Source organism: Heptranchias perlo, chromosome 14 (assembly GCF_035084215.1).
Source record: "Heptranchias perlo isolate sHepPer1 chromosome 14, sHepPer1.hap1, whole genome shotgun sequence".
NCBI lineage: Eukaryota > Metazoa > Chordata > Chondrichthyes > Hexanchiformes > Hexanchidae > Heptranchias > Heptranchias perlo.
Window position 1 is genome coordinate 27923887 of NC_090338.1, and position 16911 is coordinate 27940797.

Sequence of the window (16911 nt, forward strand, 5' to 3'; positions counted from 1 at the left end):
TTCAAATTTTCAATGCAACAAGTATTTTTGGTCACAGGTGTTGTGGTGGCACAGCATAATGGAGCCACTGAGTCATTACCTCTGATCCACTGGATTCCTAATCTCAATTGTGCTCGTGTGAGGAATAGAGGATGGGCATCTCAAGGGTCACAAGATGGTACTTAGAAAGATAATATGTAGTTTTTACAAATGACAGTCCCGTGTCTCCTGCTGGCCAAGAGTGGTATAGGCAGTGGCCTGGTAGAGAGTAAAATTGAATGACTCATTCAGATGGAGGAGGCACATGACCTTGGAGGGAGAATGAAGAGAGAAAGACTATGTTTACACTTACCAAAAATAATCATTTCACAAAAGCCACTTTTTGGGTACTAAATTCAGTGTTTAAAAATGTAATATATTCTTTAAAGAAAAGGTGGTATTCCCCCTCTCCTTTCATGGGTTCTAATATGCCACACAACATCCCCCGTTGAGAGGGCAGGTGTCCTGCTCCCAGCCTTCCTTCAGTATTGCTTTGAAACTGGGAGCTGAAAGGTTACGGCTAATGTTTCAACCAAGCATTTTTGTCCTGAGACAGAATGTAGACAGTGCACAGCAAAGAAGGGGAATTATGCAGAGCATCTCTGCTGATTACCATTGAGCAGATTTTTTTTTACATATATATTATGTATAAAGTTACATCATAAAATATATTACTCAATGGCAGTTAGCTAACCTGCCAAGCAGATCAGAGCCGCCTGTGGCAGTTGCTGTGTATCAAGTACTCCCCCTCCCAACAGTAATCTTTAAATAGGAGCTGGTCAAAGTAAGGTGAATAAGTACATTGGTGTGCAGTGTTGTAACAGAATTTATACACACTAGTTTCTGATCCCCATTTAAGTTTTCTAAGGAGATACAAGTACGTGTTTTTTATTGACCTCAGTTAAAAGTGGGTACATATCACAGCAGAAAATGTGTAAAACATTTTGTAAAATACATGCTGTATCGTGTCTATTTTGCTTGATTTTTTTTTATAAGTTTTTAAAATGCTGCAAAATACATCGCTTCAAAAGGTAGACAGAGGAACAATACTTCACCTGGGCTGTAAACATATACACCTTACTGTAATCAAAAGTTCAGGACTTGTATCCTTGTTTTTTTTTCCACAGCTGGTCTCTATCTTGTGACTTTGAGTCATGTCACATGAGTTGAATCACATGAGCTGGATAGACATAACACACCTTAATTACAATGCTGTTAGGAAGGAATGCACTTAAAAAAAAAAAGCTTTCTGTATAGGCAAGTGTCTTATTGCAATCTAACATGAGCGAGATGAGCTGCAAGGAATGCAAATTTAGTTAACACATATTACAAAATCTTCCAGGTAGATTTCAGTTTTTTAATGATTTATTAAACCAGTGAATGCATAGCCAAACATATTCTGTGCACTCATAACCTAAAATATGCTTTTTATAACAGGGGTTTATTTTTAAAACCTTTAATGCTTAGTGCATGAGGAACAAATGTGTGATCTGAGTGACTGTATTTAATATCCACCTATAGTTAGAGAGTCACTAAAATGTCACTTAGCTTGGTTGTGTTTCGTTCCATTCATCAGCCAAGCCATTCAGAAACTTTAGGCTGAAGTGCATTGTCTTGTCTTGAGAGGAAAAAGAAAAAGTTGACACAGATTAACCTGTTTCATTTGAGTGTCTTGATTGTAGGTTGGCATTAATGGAAGAGTAAAAGTAGTCTGTAATTGGGATTGCTTTTTCATCCTGCTTGAACAATGACATGTGGAAAATGGCCTTGACAGGATGAAAAACCTTGATATATTTTATTAACACAAGTTGTTGCACAGCACCATTGGGTATAAGTTCCATTTCCCCAACTCCACTCCAAAAATGGTATTAGCAGAATTCTGAAAGCATACCACTTCTTGGCAGTGTGGGGTCTCCAGATGGGTTCTAGAAATTACAGGGAGAAAACATAATGTGTGTGACCTTCGTTGAAGGTTAAAAATATGGATTAATACATGTGTGTTACCATGATATTTTGGCACCTCTATTTGTTCGGGACTGGGTGGTTGTCTAGTAGCTCTTTGCTGACCTTGTCATTTCCCATGATTTGTATGAAGCAAGCCCTACAAACTGATGGATGGAAAAAGTCTCCCCTCTCTACCTGCTTAAAGGTTCCTAATGAAATTAGTTTGAGACAGTCCCATTCCAGCCTGATAGACAATCGATAAGCCTGGAACTGTCCAGAATTAAACACAAAATTATCAGTTGCTCTTGTAAAGATCCTAAAAATGCCTGGCGTGGGAAATTGAAATGTCTCACTGGTTCATTTGTGGAGCTTTTCAAAATGTGGGGTTACATTGCAAACTTTCGCAGCAGAGTAGAGAGAGATTGCCTTTGCATCTGACCTGGGTGGAAGTACTTGAGGTAGATACTGGGTGTCAAAAGTGGTAAAGTATTCCTTTGCCGATCACTGATATTCCTTGCCTTGAAATTCAAGTGATATGTTTTGCCTGTTGTTGGCGAATGATCCTATAATATAAGATGAATGTAAATCGACTTTTTAAATTTAAAAATGGATGAGAAAATTAAAACTGGTAGCTGAGAGGTTGAAGCCCAAGTTTCCCAATGCAGTAATAACTCATTTGAATCCCAATGCTGTGTCTCTTTGCTGGGTGGGGACACAGGTTGAGATGGGTAATCTGTACCAGATTGTTTTTGTACTTGTTTCTCAGTGGCCAGCCAAAAGTAGCATTAGTTACACGCTGTCCACTCTGGGCTTCTGACCACAAGAGGTATGGGGCCTGGAGGAGGAGCAGATGTATTTATTTTGGTATGTTAGAAGGGAATGGCTGAGACTTTTGTATGTTAGTCGGAGAAACATAGTAACTGGCGTGCTCAAAAAAAAAGCAAAATAAGATGCTGAGATTTGCTCACAACATGATCTGGGTTTACTTTTTCCTGGGTGTGAACAATCAGATGCACCATAGCCCATCCTAATGCAAGGGATAAAAGCTCCTTAAGGTTGTCCATGTATTGAAGCAGATGTACTGAAGAGGTTATGGTGTCCGGCTAGGAAAGGTTTTACAACACCACTCCACTTGTAATTCAGCACCATAAGGTGTACACAATGACATTGACTGTTAACACCGCTGCGCCATCAGTTGTGTGTTGTGATCACTACAATTTATGTTCATCCTAGTGCTGAGTTTTGTGAAAATTATTTCAGTACAATTTTTCATGCTACTGGCAGTGATTTTGCTCCAGCAGTGAATTTGCTCCAGTGCTGTTGGAGGCAAGCTATTCCAGCATCTGAGCCTACCTTTGTAACTCTCCGTTGTGACATTACTTCTTTTAACCTAGAATGCGTAATTAATGAACTGCGGTCCAAAAAATCATGATGACCTAGTTTATTCTAATATGGACCATAGAGTGTGTTCCCCTTTTGTCTTTTTAAAAGTGCTGTACATCGTAGCTGCATGTATATTGCCGTCAGTCTCCTCAATTACTAAACCTCTGTCATTCTTAAAGGACAATGTGTGCCATCTTAATGGGGTTGTCTGCAAGTAGGAGGAAAATTTTATCTGGGGAAAGGAAGCTGATTTGTTTCTTAACCATTCACTGATTATTAAATAAACCATGTCCTGAATGGATTGTTGCTATGATTTTAGTAACATTGTTCTCTTACTAGTTAATTTGAGAAAAGGAAAAAAAGATAGCATTAGTCAAAAATTGAATTACGGTTTGTTTTGAAAGAAGAAAAAAATTCAGTACCAGCCAGTATTGCATAGGATTGTTTGGTAAACTGCATCTTATTTATTGTGTTAGACAAAGGACATTGAACAAGTGCTGTTGTGTTCAGCTGGGTGAATGTGCAGGGTTTTTGTTACTGAGTGAAATGATGGAAAGTAAAGGGTTCGATTGGAAGGGTGCGGGCTCTCGGAGGCTTGCTAATGCAGGGATTGGTTGGCAGGCTTCTATCTAGACCCAGGTAGTACACAGTTGGGTCACATGATGGCCATTAGTGCCCGTTTTTGAGTCAACAGAGGCTGCCTATCGTGCTGTAGATTCAAGGCATCCTGATGCATCAAGGAATGTGCTGGGGAGAGAAGGACAGAGCTGGGGGAGGTGCTCTTTGCTTCTGCTAATAACTATCTGACTGCTTGACAGTTTGGGAACTAGAGTGTACTGCTGTAAGCAACATTATGAGGAGCTCTGATCTAGAAACAAATAATGCTTTCTCGTTCGTGAAGAGATTAAACTAAACGATATCTGCTGTAACCAAGTCTCTGAGAATTTAGACAATTGTAAGCTCCTGCAGTTTATGCGGTTGAACATGGAATTACTTTTGACAGAGTGCTGTTCACATCTCTGTGTGTGTCACCTGACAGCCTTGTGCTTCAGTATGAACCTAATACAGAGCTATTATTAGGAAGGGTTAGCAAGCAAATAAACCTTTCTCTGGATTACATTACCGGGCCTGCCAACAGGACAATGTTACCCAGGTAATTTTTAAAAATAAAATAAATGTGTTAATTTAGAACATTTTTTTCATTAAATTTTCTCACATTGTTATGCAAGGGCTTCTTATGGAATTTTTTCTTTTTTTCTTGTTGGAACAGCAGCTTAAAATTGTTTATGAAAGCTTTTTATGTTGTACTGAACTTAGACTTTTAAAATAGTCCTTGTTTGCAATTTGGAAGGGAGTAGGAGGTTGAAACTTTAGTTCAAGCTGAAAATCCAACAGTAGAAGATGTTTTATTACATTTTATTCACTGAAATTGTGTGGTACTCTGTGTGAGCCCTACAGTAACTGGAGAATGCTTCTGATTCTCAAGAGATTTGTTGTCAGACTTGCATAGAATTGTGCAGTTATTTGGAGAAAAGGTAACACCGAAGGCAAAAAGGGCATCTTGTGTGCCAGATTGACAAAACCAAGCTCTTTTGGAAAAGGTCCTTGAGAGGATTAATGGTACTGGGAGTAGAACATAGTTGTGCATAGTGAACACTGCATTGGGTGGTTATAGTAGAACTTGGTTAACCAAACTTAATCTGATCGTGCTGGAACTGAAATACTTAATATACAAATTTTTGTGCTCACTAAAATGAGGGCCATCAATGCTTGGGGATAGACTTTTTCCACTTTTGGCACCCAGCACCAGGCACTGCTATCTATAGTACATTCAAACACGGATAAATAGTGCCTTTGCCTTGTCACTGGCACAGCCCTAAAGTTAACAAACTAAATATGGTGCCACTAGAGGCAGTGTAGCACCACCAAAAGAGGTGGTTTGGCCTGCCCCTCTTACATCTTTGCTTTCAGTGGCAACCTAAATCCAGAGTGACATGCTTGTCGAGTAGGAGAGTTTTTGGCCACTGATGACTAAAGTGCTCCATCTATGTGCTGGTGAATCCAGCCTATGTGAAACCCCCACCCATCTAAAACTACTATTGCAGAATCACTTCAGGAGTTAGTGCTGTAATATAAATGCTCGCATAAAAATCCCTCTGCTCTACCCTAATCTAAGAAGAGTGCTTCTTTCAGTGTGACTTTTTCCTCCTTCCTGTACCAGCCATCTTAATGGTGCCTTTGGGTGAGATTAACAGTTTGTGTTGAATTATGTTTCGTGCTGTTCGACTTGAGTGCACTAGGTACTGAATTCAGGCTGCCCGAACACATTTGGTGTTGGACCTTTACATCAAGATGAAAGAGGAGACTTCCTCCCATCGCTCTTGATTATATCAACTCTGGCCCTGGAATGGTGGTGGTGGGAGAAGAGGGAAAAACTGTCCTAGCTCACTATGCCACTCAGACCCCAATTTTTCTTTTTAAGAAGCAGTGGGAAGTGCAGTTGATTCTGAATGGAAAATACAAGCAACACTGTAATGGATAAAGCAGATGAGTGGGCATGAAAACTATAAATGTTAACGATGAAAGTAGTGCTCTGTGCAACATGAATCTCTAGCTTTGTGCTATGCCAGCATTCTACTGAATTCATTTAATACAATATGCTTGTTTATTCCCTTCAACTTTCCTGTGCTAAGCATGTAACCCTCTGCATTTGTTCCAATCTGTGGCTGAGAAATATTATACTGCTAAAAGGAGCATTTGTTTGTTTCTACTAAAAATACACACTTTAATAAACACTGCCTAATAATCTACCAATAACCAGGCACTATAATCACATCACTGAAATGTCTCAAAATGCTTCATACAATTAAGTTTACTGATAGTTATATAAAATAACTGTAAAGCAAACTTGTTCAGAGTGCCACAACCAAAATTCACGATTTTAAAAATCCCTTTCCTTGCCTTCCCATGTCCATACTGTTTGCTGAACTGTTGTTTTAAAGTGCAGCTCCTCAATGAACAATGCACCAGTAAAGCACAGAGACTGTCGTTCTAAATGCTGGTGTACTCAAAGAAAAAATGCCAGTGTAGTCAAAATGGTGGACCAGCCAATGCAAGTAAGCCGGTGTCTTTATGATTCCATGAATTTTTTATGAATGCATATTAATGATGATTTTAGTAAAAGGCTGCTGAATTGTTTGAAATTTGCTTCCAGAATGCTTTCAGCATCTGCAAGTCTATTTGAGAAGAAAATTTGTTTTTAATCCAATAGTATTTTAGGGGGAAAAATTATCTATTTTAAATGTGGTTTTTATGGTGCTGTTGATCTTTGTGGCCCTCTCCCCTATCCCCAGAACAGCTTGACTGAGTATGGTTTGGATATGTTGGCTTTCTCTCCCTTTTTCGCAACAAGGAGATATCCCAGAAGTGGTCAGTTAAAGTGAAATCATAACTTGACGTGAGAAGGGCGTAGGCACTTTGAGCCAGCTTCTCCCTGTACCAGCTGGCTTAGTTCCACCTTGTGCAGTTGAACCTACTCTGTCTCCAAATCAAATACTATATTACATCAAGGACCCTGTGATCCTCTGCAAATTCCATCTCAAAATGATCCCACTCAGCACAAGCTAGTACTCTTCTACTTTCCCTTTCCGTTCTGTACACCATGGCAGCAGATAGCTAAGAATGTGTTAAGCTGGTTTAGGAATAAGGCCTAGGCTACTACATAATGAAAGAGGAATGGGGAAAAGGTAGAGGCATATCCGCCTGCAGCAGCCAATTCAAAATCTTCCACTAAAAATACTATACTCCATAAAATTCCACCCCTCTGGTAGAGGAATATAGGTGATGCTGTGGCTAAATGGATATACTGAATTTTTTGATTATGGCCCAGCTTGCAATTTTTCTAGACATCAGTTCAAGGGTCCACAAAACCCCCCCACACAATTGTTCGCACCTCCTGCCCAGCTCCATGGGTGGTGGACACATATATCAAAACCTGTATATGCACTGTTGGCAAAAAGTTGCATCTTTGTGCTATGGTGAAGTACATTCATTCCCACAATAATTGTGGATAAAGCACTTTTGTATGGGAATCTGAGTGATGTAGGGAAATGTCTCCTTATCCTATTTGGATTGATCATCTGTGAGGATGCACCTGAACCACAACGAGGGAGTGACTCAGCCCGGGATATTTGCACTTCTCACCGAACATAGCCAACAATCTTAAAGCCCCTCCCACTTCCCTTTCACATTGCCACTCCTGCATGTACATGCTTACCAAGGCAGTTAATGCAACACGCTAGGGTATCAATGTACTAAGTACAGTGTGAACACATTGTACAATGCCTGAACCTGATATGTAAATACGTGAAGTTCAGAAAGTGCAAAGTTCCTTGTTGAACTTGATTGAGTATTTAATAGATAAAGGCAAATTTATGCTATTGGCAGTTTATATACCATGTGATTGAAGAAGTTACTCATTAATTATATTAATCTCTTTTTCTCACTTTCTTTTTTCTCTCACTTTCTTCCTCTTTCTCCTCTTGTCCCCTCATGTCTAGCACTTTTTTTTAAAAGCAAAACTAATTTGACTTCCTGAGCCAAGCAAAAAACTGGAATCAATAGGGCTGAAAAGTAATTTGCGCTCAAACCTCCATCTTTGCAGTTTTGAATCAGCTCTTGGGTGCACAAGTGATCACTCCTGAATTAATTGATTTCTTTCCTCTTCTGTTTCCTTGCCCACCCCCTCATATTGTGGAACCTGATGCCAGCTGTTTTAAACAAAATTAAATCTATTTAGAAGTAATAACTAATAATACCCCTCGGAGGTAACATGCATTTGGTCCATGTCATACATTTTTTAAAAAAACCTTTTTTTTGCTTTTTTTTTTAAATAGCACTTTATAATACATTGAGTGAAAGAATAAGTGTAGTAGTGTAAAGCTGTGACTGCCTTGTATCAATCCCATTTGATGGTAAACAATTCAGTGTTTTACTGAAAAATATTTTGTCTTATAATTGTGAGAATGTTACAGTAAAGTGGCTTATACTCTTGGCATGGCTTATTGTTTTGTAGTAGAGACAGTGTAAATGCAACCAAGTTAAAGCTTTAGTTCAGCAGATTGTTCATAAGTTATTGAAGATGATCTCTTGGCAAAAAAAAACTGACTGATGTAGCCATTGGGTTTTCTGGTGTGAACAGGAGACAGGAAGCACCATCACAGAGTGGTAGGTTAACGGATCACTTTGATTTTCTCCATACAGTGAGCACCTTATTTTCGTTTTCTATTGGAGAAAGATGCCAAACAGAGGTGATTTAATCTCTTTTTTTCTTTCCCACCACTGCAGGAAGATGGAGAAAATTGAAGGGATTGGTCGTGCAACAGTACTCGTGCACTTCATAGTAATGGTTATGAATGTGTATTGGTAAAAGCATATGAACAGGTGGCAAAACTGCCTTCTCGTGGAATGATACATTGCAGACTGAGGAAAGCAAAGTACTGAATGTTGCTTGTGTCTCTGTTTCAAAGAAAAGACAAAAGTAGCAGATTCACAGCTTACTTTACATAGCTTTTTTTAAAAAAAAAGTAGTGTTCATTAGTAAAGATCATTCTTGTAAAAAAAAATTGTGAAATTTTAATTTGTGGCTAGTTGTATTCAGTCAATAAATGTGATCGTCATGCATGCCAGCATGCAGTTTGCTGAAAAGTTCAGTTGCAGTTGCAATTTATGGAAAGAACATTTTGCTCACTTTTTTTGTTTGCATTTCCTGACTAGAAGTTTGTGGGACAGACCAAATGGACCAATAGGTCTTTTCCTGTCCATCATTTTCTTATGTATGTTTGCTAGTTACATAAGATGAAAAGCATATATTGCTAAATCTCCTGATCAGGAATTCATTTTGTGCATGTGTGTGTATTATACATAATGTGTGTAAAGCAAAGGACATAAATAACAGTTTACCTCTTCCATTTAAAAAAAAAGTGACTTCTAATTAATTCAAAACTAACCACTAATGATTTCAATACAATTATTACAAAAACTGAGTTTTTAAAAATGTGCTCAGGGTCTTCACTCAACTATGAAAACTTTGGTTTTAAAATATGATTTTTATTTTTAAAAAAGCTAATTTTGGCGCATAAGAGAGTTTAAAAAAAACTCATTTAATACAACCTCCCTTTCATTTTGCTGAGGGCAAGGCTGTCTTGTGAGGCATTTTCTTTCCTTTCTTGAGTCGCCTCTTGCACGATCCTGCCAAAAGAGGCACCCGCAGCAATATATTGAAAAGAGGAGCACACTGCCTAAAGAAAGAAGGTGGATAGATGGGAAAACTAGTCATTATTAGCAAGTCATTATTATTGTGCTGAATGAATTTTCCAACTTTTTTTTTTAAAACGGAATTTCCTGTCATGCCATACGATGAAGAAGCCTATGCACAGCAGACTAGTGAGTGGAGGCTTATGTTATAGGTGAAGACTTGTCAGCATATTTCTGATTGATTACCTTCTTTCTCCTCATATACTCCCTCCTGATGTTTTGGTTTTCAGTGGCAAGCAGTCTTCGCACATCCTTGCAGGAGCCAAGAAAAATTAAAATGCGAATTACACTGATGTTAGGATCAAGAGTTCTGGGATGTAACCCTCTTGGGCGGAGAATGGTCTGTGGTGGAAAGTTTATGAATGGCTTGTGGATGCAAGTTTTTGTTTCACTTATTGCAATTATCGTTCACTGTTACTGTTTTCTTTCAAGCTGGCCAGCTCCAGAGTTCAATCCCAGCCAGATAAGACTTATTGTCTACCAGGATTGTGAGCGACGAGGAAGAAATGTTCTGTTTGACTCCAAAGCAACAAAGAAAACTGAGGAAACTTCAGCCTCGGTGAGTCATAAATTATTTTTGTCTTTGTTTAATGGTTAATGGATGTCTGTCAAGTCTGATGTGCTAGTGTGAACAATTATCTCTCCATTAGGTTTAGTTTTTGTTAATCTTTTCCAGGCTTCTTTGTTTATCGGGGAGGAAGGAACAGAGTAAACCAGCCACCTTGCATTTCGTATTCCTGCAGTGATTTGTTTTGTATTAGGTCTGAAGTCTTCTAGGGTACAGAAATCAGACTTGAGACAATGATTTAACTTTTGAGTTCCAATTGAAAAGTTGTATGCTTCAGCTCTCAGCAATGGCTGCCATTCAACGCCCCCCCCCCCCACACCTCCTGGAGTTGTATGATTTTCATTGGTAGTTATGTGGAATTGAGTCATTCTGTTGAGCATAGGGAGTGGAAAACATTTCAAAAATGTGCTCAGTTTATCAACTGTTGAATTGTGCTTTCTCCTGGTCAGTCTTAGAGGAGAATTGACCATGGTTGTGGAGAAGACCAATGGCTCTGGAAGCTATGACCTCTATGAATAAGCAGTTTGCATTGAGGGTGGAGTAGAAACTGGGAAGAAACATAAATTGTAAAATGTTATGGACTTGATATCACCTTGGGAAGATAATCCAGAATTACGGCCTTTTGCAGACATTTCCAAATCTTGTACATGTGTTCTTCCCCTCCTTTCCCCCTCCCCCAAAGATGATCCAGTGCCCTGAATCGGGAACCATTTTAATGTGCACCTGTTGGAGACGTACCAGGGTTGTAAAAATGTGCAGAAGTAAGCACAGTTGGGAAATCCCCTAGCAATGCTCCCACTAATGTAGAAGAAGTAACAGAAAGGGTAGTCAAGGGTAATGTAGTAGATGCAATATATTTGGATTTTCCAAAGTCCTTTGATAAAGTATTGCATAGTAGACTCATGACTAAGATCAGGGGAGAAGTAGCAGAATGGATGGCAAGCTGGCTACAAAACAGAAAGTAGGGGTTAAAGATAGTTACTCAGACTGGAAAGTGGTGTTCCATAAGGATCGGTGCTGGGACTTCTGTTGTTCACCATTTACATAAACAATTTGGACTCGGGAATCGGAAGTACAGTCCCAAAATTTGTGGACGACACCAAGTTGGGAGGTACAGAGGAGGATTGTGACAAAATACAGGAAGACTTTAATAAACTTGCAGAATGGATGTGTAATTGGCAAATGAATTTCAACGTAGATAAGTGTGAGGTATTACATTTTAGTAGGAAGAATGAGGGGGCCACATACTGCTTGGATGATAGAAGAGCAGCGGAATCTGGGGGTAAGGATACACAAATCACTAAATGATGTGGAGATGCCGGTGATGGACTGGGGTTGACAATTGTAAACAATTTTACAACACCAAGTTATAGTCCAGCAATTTTATTTTAAATTCACAAGCTTTCGGAGGCTTCCTCCTTCCTCAGGTGAATGTTGTGGAAAATTTTCCACAACGTTCACCTGAGGAAGGAGGAAGCCTCTGAAAGCTTGTGAATTTAAAATAAAATTGCTGGACTATAACTTGGTGTTGTAAAATTGTTTACAAATCACAAAGTAGTGACACTGGTTAATAAGGCCATTTTTTTAAAAAAGCAAACAAACTCTGGGGTTCATTCCTAGAGGGATAAAATTGAAAAGCGGAGAAGTTATGTTAAACTTGTATAGAACCTTGGATAGACCACACTTGCCATACTGTGAACAGTTCTGGTCTCCATATTATAGAAAAGATATAGAGGCACTGGAGAAGGTGCACAAAAGATTTGCTAGGATGATACCAGAACTGAGAGGTTATACCTATCAGGAAAGATGGAGCAGGCTTGGGGGTCTTTTCTCTGGAAAAGAGAAGACTGAGGGGTGACCTGATAGAGGTCTTTAAGATGATGAAAGGGTTTGATGGGGTAAACGTCGAAGGGGGAGACCAGAACTAGGGGCCATAAATATAAGATAGTCACTAATAAATCCAAAAGGGAATTCAGGAGAAACTTCTCTATCCAGAGAGTGGTTAGAATGTGGAACTGTCTACCACAAGGAGTAGTTGAGGCAACTAGCACAGATGCATTTAAGGGGAAGCTAGATAAACACATGAGGGAGAAAGGAAGGATATGCTGATAGGGTTAGATGAAGTAAGAAGGGAGGAGGCTTGTGTGGAGCATAAACACTGGCATAGACCCTTTGGGCTGAATGGCCTGTTTCTGTACTGTACATTCTATGTAATGCCAACAGGTTAAAGTTTGTAGTCCAGCTTTTGGAGTGTTTGGAAACAATCTAGAATGAATTTAGAGGGCCTATAGCATCTGTGCAGATTTGAGCACTGGCTGGTGTTCTGCTGGGGATTCATGTTAGCTCTCATCCGAACATGTCTAAGGCATGTCTTGCTGCAGCTCCTCTTCAAATATTCATGTTCATAATTGACTTTTGTCAGCATTGGATCACTGTGTTAAGTGTAATTGCTGAATGGAAAACACTGTGTGTGTGTGTGTGTGTGTGTGTGTGTGTGTGTGTGTGTGTGTTGATCCACTACCCATCTGTTTGCTAAGAAAAGCAGTAAAATTGAATTTTTTTGGAAATGTTGATGTGGGAGAAAAAATGCAAAAGGACAATAGTTTGTTAGTGTCACAAACTTGTATGTATGCACTGGAAGATTCTAAAGCCCCACAGTCTTGTTTTCCTCTCTTGTGTGGTTTCATGACAAGATACTGCAGTGCAAGAGAGATTTCTTTCCGGTCTAAGAGCCTTTCTAACTCACGGGTTCTTGAGGAAGTCATATGATTATCATTCAACTGCACTACTTGTGGTACATAAGTGAAGTTATGAAAATGAACTGGAACTTAAAGCAAAAATATGGATACAGTTGTACTTCTGTTGAAAAATATTATGCAAATATGGTTTCAGTGCATGCAGGAGTTTGCCTGAGTGCAGAAAAATGCTATTTTTTTTAATGGTAAACACCTTGGGTGGGTAGTCTCGTATCTTTAGAAGATTGTCCTTTTGAGTAGGATTTGATTCCAGTCTCTATTGGAGAGTGAGAAGGAATAGGAGGCTGATGGGGGAATGCCATTCAGCAGGGCATGGATGTGAGGTAGACTAAAAAAGAGGAGACAAAACTAGCTTCAATCTCCCTTGTGGTACTCGCTGCAAGTGTTCCCCTTGAATAATTTGCTTGTAACCTCAAGTTGCCCACCTTCCTAATTAAGGTGGGGTGAGTAATTAGTACTGTGGATGTACGAATTAAAAATGAGGGGTAAAATTTCTAAATCAAAAGACCTCTGTAATGCACTAAATTTTAAAATTAAGAAGGTATTAGTGAGTCTTCCATCATGATGCACATGGGGAGTTGAGACTAAGTTTATTATTTGGGTCAAACAGGTTGAAGGCAGTAGCACAATGACTGCAGTGGGAGAGGGGTTAAATAGAGTGGGGAATGGGGAGTAGGGAAGAGGTGAGGGGGTAATAAGGGACAATGAAATAAGGTGTCTGGGCCTATTTCTTCACCTTAGTGGGGGGGAGATGGGAAAGTAGAAGAGGAGGGGAGAGGGGTTGGGAGGATGGGCAATGGTGGATTGGGAAGGACTGGTTGGCACTGGGCACTGGGCCAGGACCAATTTTCCTTTTTGTGGGGTGGTGGGGGGGATTGGGTGTTGGAGGGTGCAACTGCACTTGCCTCTGCCCAATTCCATCATCTTGTGGGGCGGCGGGGAGAGAGAGAGTGCTTTTCCTGTCAGAAGAGGGAGGGCAATATTACAGCAGGTAAATTTTTTTGTATTAGAGTGGAGGGTAGTGCTGAGTTGCCTCTGGGTGAAGGGATGGAAGCGACATGAGTTGTTTCTCAGTGTGGGAGGAGTGGGATTTGTTTCTCATTGGTTAGGGGTTGAAATACTGCTCATGGTCGGATGGCCAGAAATAAGAAAAAGAATGAACATGCATTTATGTAGAGCCTTTCATGACCGTAGGACATCCCAAAGCACTTCACAACTAATTAAGTACTTTTGAATTGTGATCACTGTTGTAATTTAGGAAAATGCAGCAGGCAGTTTGTGCACAGCAAGATCCCACAAACAGCAGTGTCATAAATGACCAGATAATCTGTTTTAGTAATGTTGATTGAGGGATAAATATTGGTCAGGACAACAGGAGAACTCCCCTGCTCATTTTGGAAATGTGCCACAAGATCTCTTGCGTCTTCCTGAAAGGGTAAGTGGAGCCCTGGTTTAATGTCTCATCCAAAAGATGGCACCTCTGACAGTATGACACTCCTCAGTCCTGCACTGAGGTGTCAGCCTAAATTATGTGCTTGCTTGCATAGCTTCAAGACCTGAGCAGTGTGACAGAGCAGGTGGCTACATCCTTGAAGGAAAAGAGCTGGAATTCTACCTGAGGAAGATCAGAGCCAAGAAGGGCAAATAAACATGGTACTTTAAGGAAATTGTGATAATTATAAACCATTTTTCACCAAAAAAAGCCTGGAATAGGGCTTGAACCCACGGCCTTCTGACTCAGGCAAGAGGGCTACCACAGCAGTGCTGTTCTTCGGCAGAGAAAGCTGTATTTTTGCTCAGCGGAGGGGTCAGTTTGTGCCCAGTGTCGGGTGGTGGGGAGTTGGGAGAACACGCACATAGTTGGTTGTTTTAGACTTCAGTGGGATGGAGTGGAATACCAAGTTTGTCCACCGAGGATGGGGAGTCACAATCTCTGCACAGGATTGGGGAGGTGGGGGGGGGGGCACCTTATATTTTTCAGGGTTTTGGCCAACCTTTTCTTTGTGTTCCTTCCCTTGGTTCGTTGAGACTGCCCCAGAGTCACCACTTTGTCTTATGTACGGATATTTTTCTGAGTCCATACTTTTAGTAGTTCTGTTGTGCTCAAGCCAATGTCTATATTGCTGGGGAGGGGGTGTTTCTGCTCACTGATGTGTTGTCCTGAACTCCATTGAGTTGGGGGTGGGGGAGGAGCGGGGTGCGGTTGGTGGTTAGAGAGGGAGATGTTGAATTGGTCATTGACTAATCAGTTGGGGGTGTGGAATTGCCCTGAAATTTGCTTAATTGGGTTGGGGGGATCAGCTCAGTGGGGTACGATTTTTACTGGAGTGGGTGTTGTCTTGTAGTATGCTGAGTGGATGGGGGCCCAATCTCTATTCAGTGGAGAGGGGTTGCAGGTTTTTAATCATGTACTGTGAGTGGTTGTCCCAATATGTGCTCAGCTGGATGGTGAGGGGTCGACCTGATCTGTGATGGGGGAAACGGGCAGTCTCTGATGGGTAGAAGTGTGGGGTTTATCCCTAATTTTTTTTGTTCTGTGATTTGGTTTTCCCAATTTGTACTCTGGAATCTGCTGAGGTCTCTTTTCTGCTTAAATGTATTAAGGGTGTGCTGAGTGCTCTTGAAGCATTGAATAGCAAAGCTTCAGGACTTGTTCTATGCCAAATGTTGGCTCTAAGGGTAGGTCAATTCTTAGCTTCACTTATCTTAGAACTTACATTTCATTACTATTTTTCGGTGTAGCGTTTTCACCGCCACTTGTATCTCCCGCTTCACTAAACGCTTTGGCATGTTGCAATTTTAGTACATTTGCCAACCAGACTTCTATAAGTCTGCAAGTACTTTTAGCATCTCTGCTGGCATTTTAATTACCAATTTTGTTGTGTTTTGGGATATGTTTGCCTGGCCAGTTCTTCAGGCACCATAAATGGGAAATTTAGGTTGGAATGTATGTTGGACATTACTGAAGCTGTTGTTTGGGGGTGTCGGGTAATGCTGAATGCTGCCTCATTGTAATCAATGAGTCCTGTAATGTTACCTTTACAATGCCACCTATAGGCGCAGTACAGTTGCCATCCTGAGATATCGACACTTTTAATATATAAAAGATATTAGCTTGTTTTTTTTCTCCCTTTTCTCTCATTCACTCTTTTTAAATGATTTAGCAGAACACTGTTAATTATTAAATCTTTCCTGCTTACAGAAAGTTTGCAGTGATATCCAAGTAAAGATTCTTGAGAAATATTGCCATGCAAAATGCAGTACATGTACCAGCTCTTCAGACAGCTTCTCTTCCTCCTCTTCATCTGCTCCTAATACTAAAGATCAGTCCTCTAAATGCCAGGTAAGGCCTGAAGCTCCCGAATATGTGATTTTTAACCCTTACATTTAAGTTCCCTTAAACTAATTCTTTGAAAACTGCAATCTGAAAATTTCATTTGGTGGGGGCGGATTTAGTTCACATCCATTGTCTTCACTCAATACAAATGGGAATTTGTTCGTTCATTTTATTAACTTTTTTTTGGACGGTGGCTAAAAAGTGTTTTCATAATGAGGAAATCATTGCTTATTGAGATGCCTGAGATGATAGTATATAGTAGTCATGTCACTCAGATTTCAGTTAAGCATCCTGATGGACATGTGAAGCTTTTATATTGTGTCTACAGTGAAACCTGTACAAACGGACACCTGCAAAAAACAGACACTTATTGACCGTCCCAAATAACTTACATTGTAATAGAGACATGCTGCACCTTGAAACCACAGACACTTGCAAATTATGAACTATGGACAGCCTTCAATGCACCAAGTCTGTTTACAACTTAAAACACGGGACGCGCAGGTCAGTGCGACGCAGCAGCGGGTGAAAGAAACGGCTTTTGTGGAATGGAAATCTCTTTACCTAGCATCCAAAGCAGCAGAGAAACT

At 40.1% G+C, this 16911-nt stretch overlaps 1 protein-coding gene across 2 annotated transcripts in view; it reads left to right on the forward strand.

Annotated features, from left to right (window-relative positions):
• Positions 1-16911, forward strand: part of fnip1 (folliculin interacting protein 1) — an 87585-nt gene that overhangs the window by 21822 nt on the left and 48852 nt on the right. For both annotated transcript variants that reach the window (XM_067996169.1, XM_067996170.1), the window contains exons 2-3: positions 10093-10219; positions 16187-16327. In XM_067996169.1, coding sequence (XP_067852270.1) covers positions 10093-10219; positions 16187-16327 — 268 coding nt within the window. The remainder of the gene's footprint in view (positions 1-10092; positions 10220-16186; positions 16328-16911) is intronic.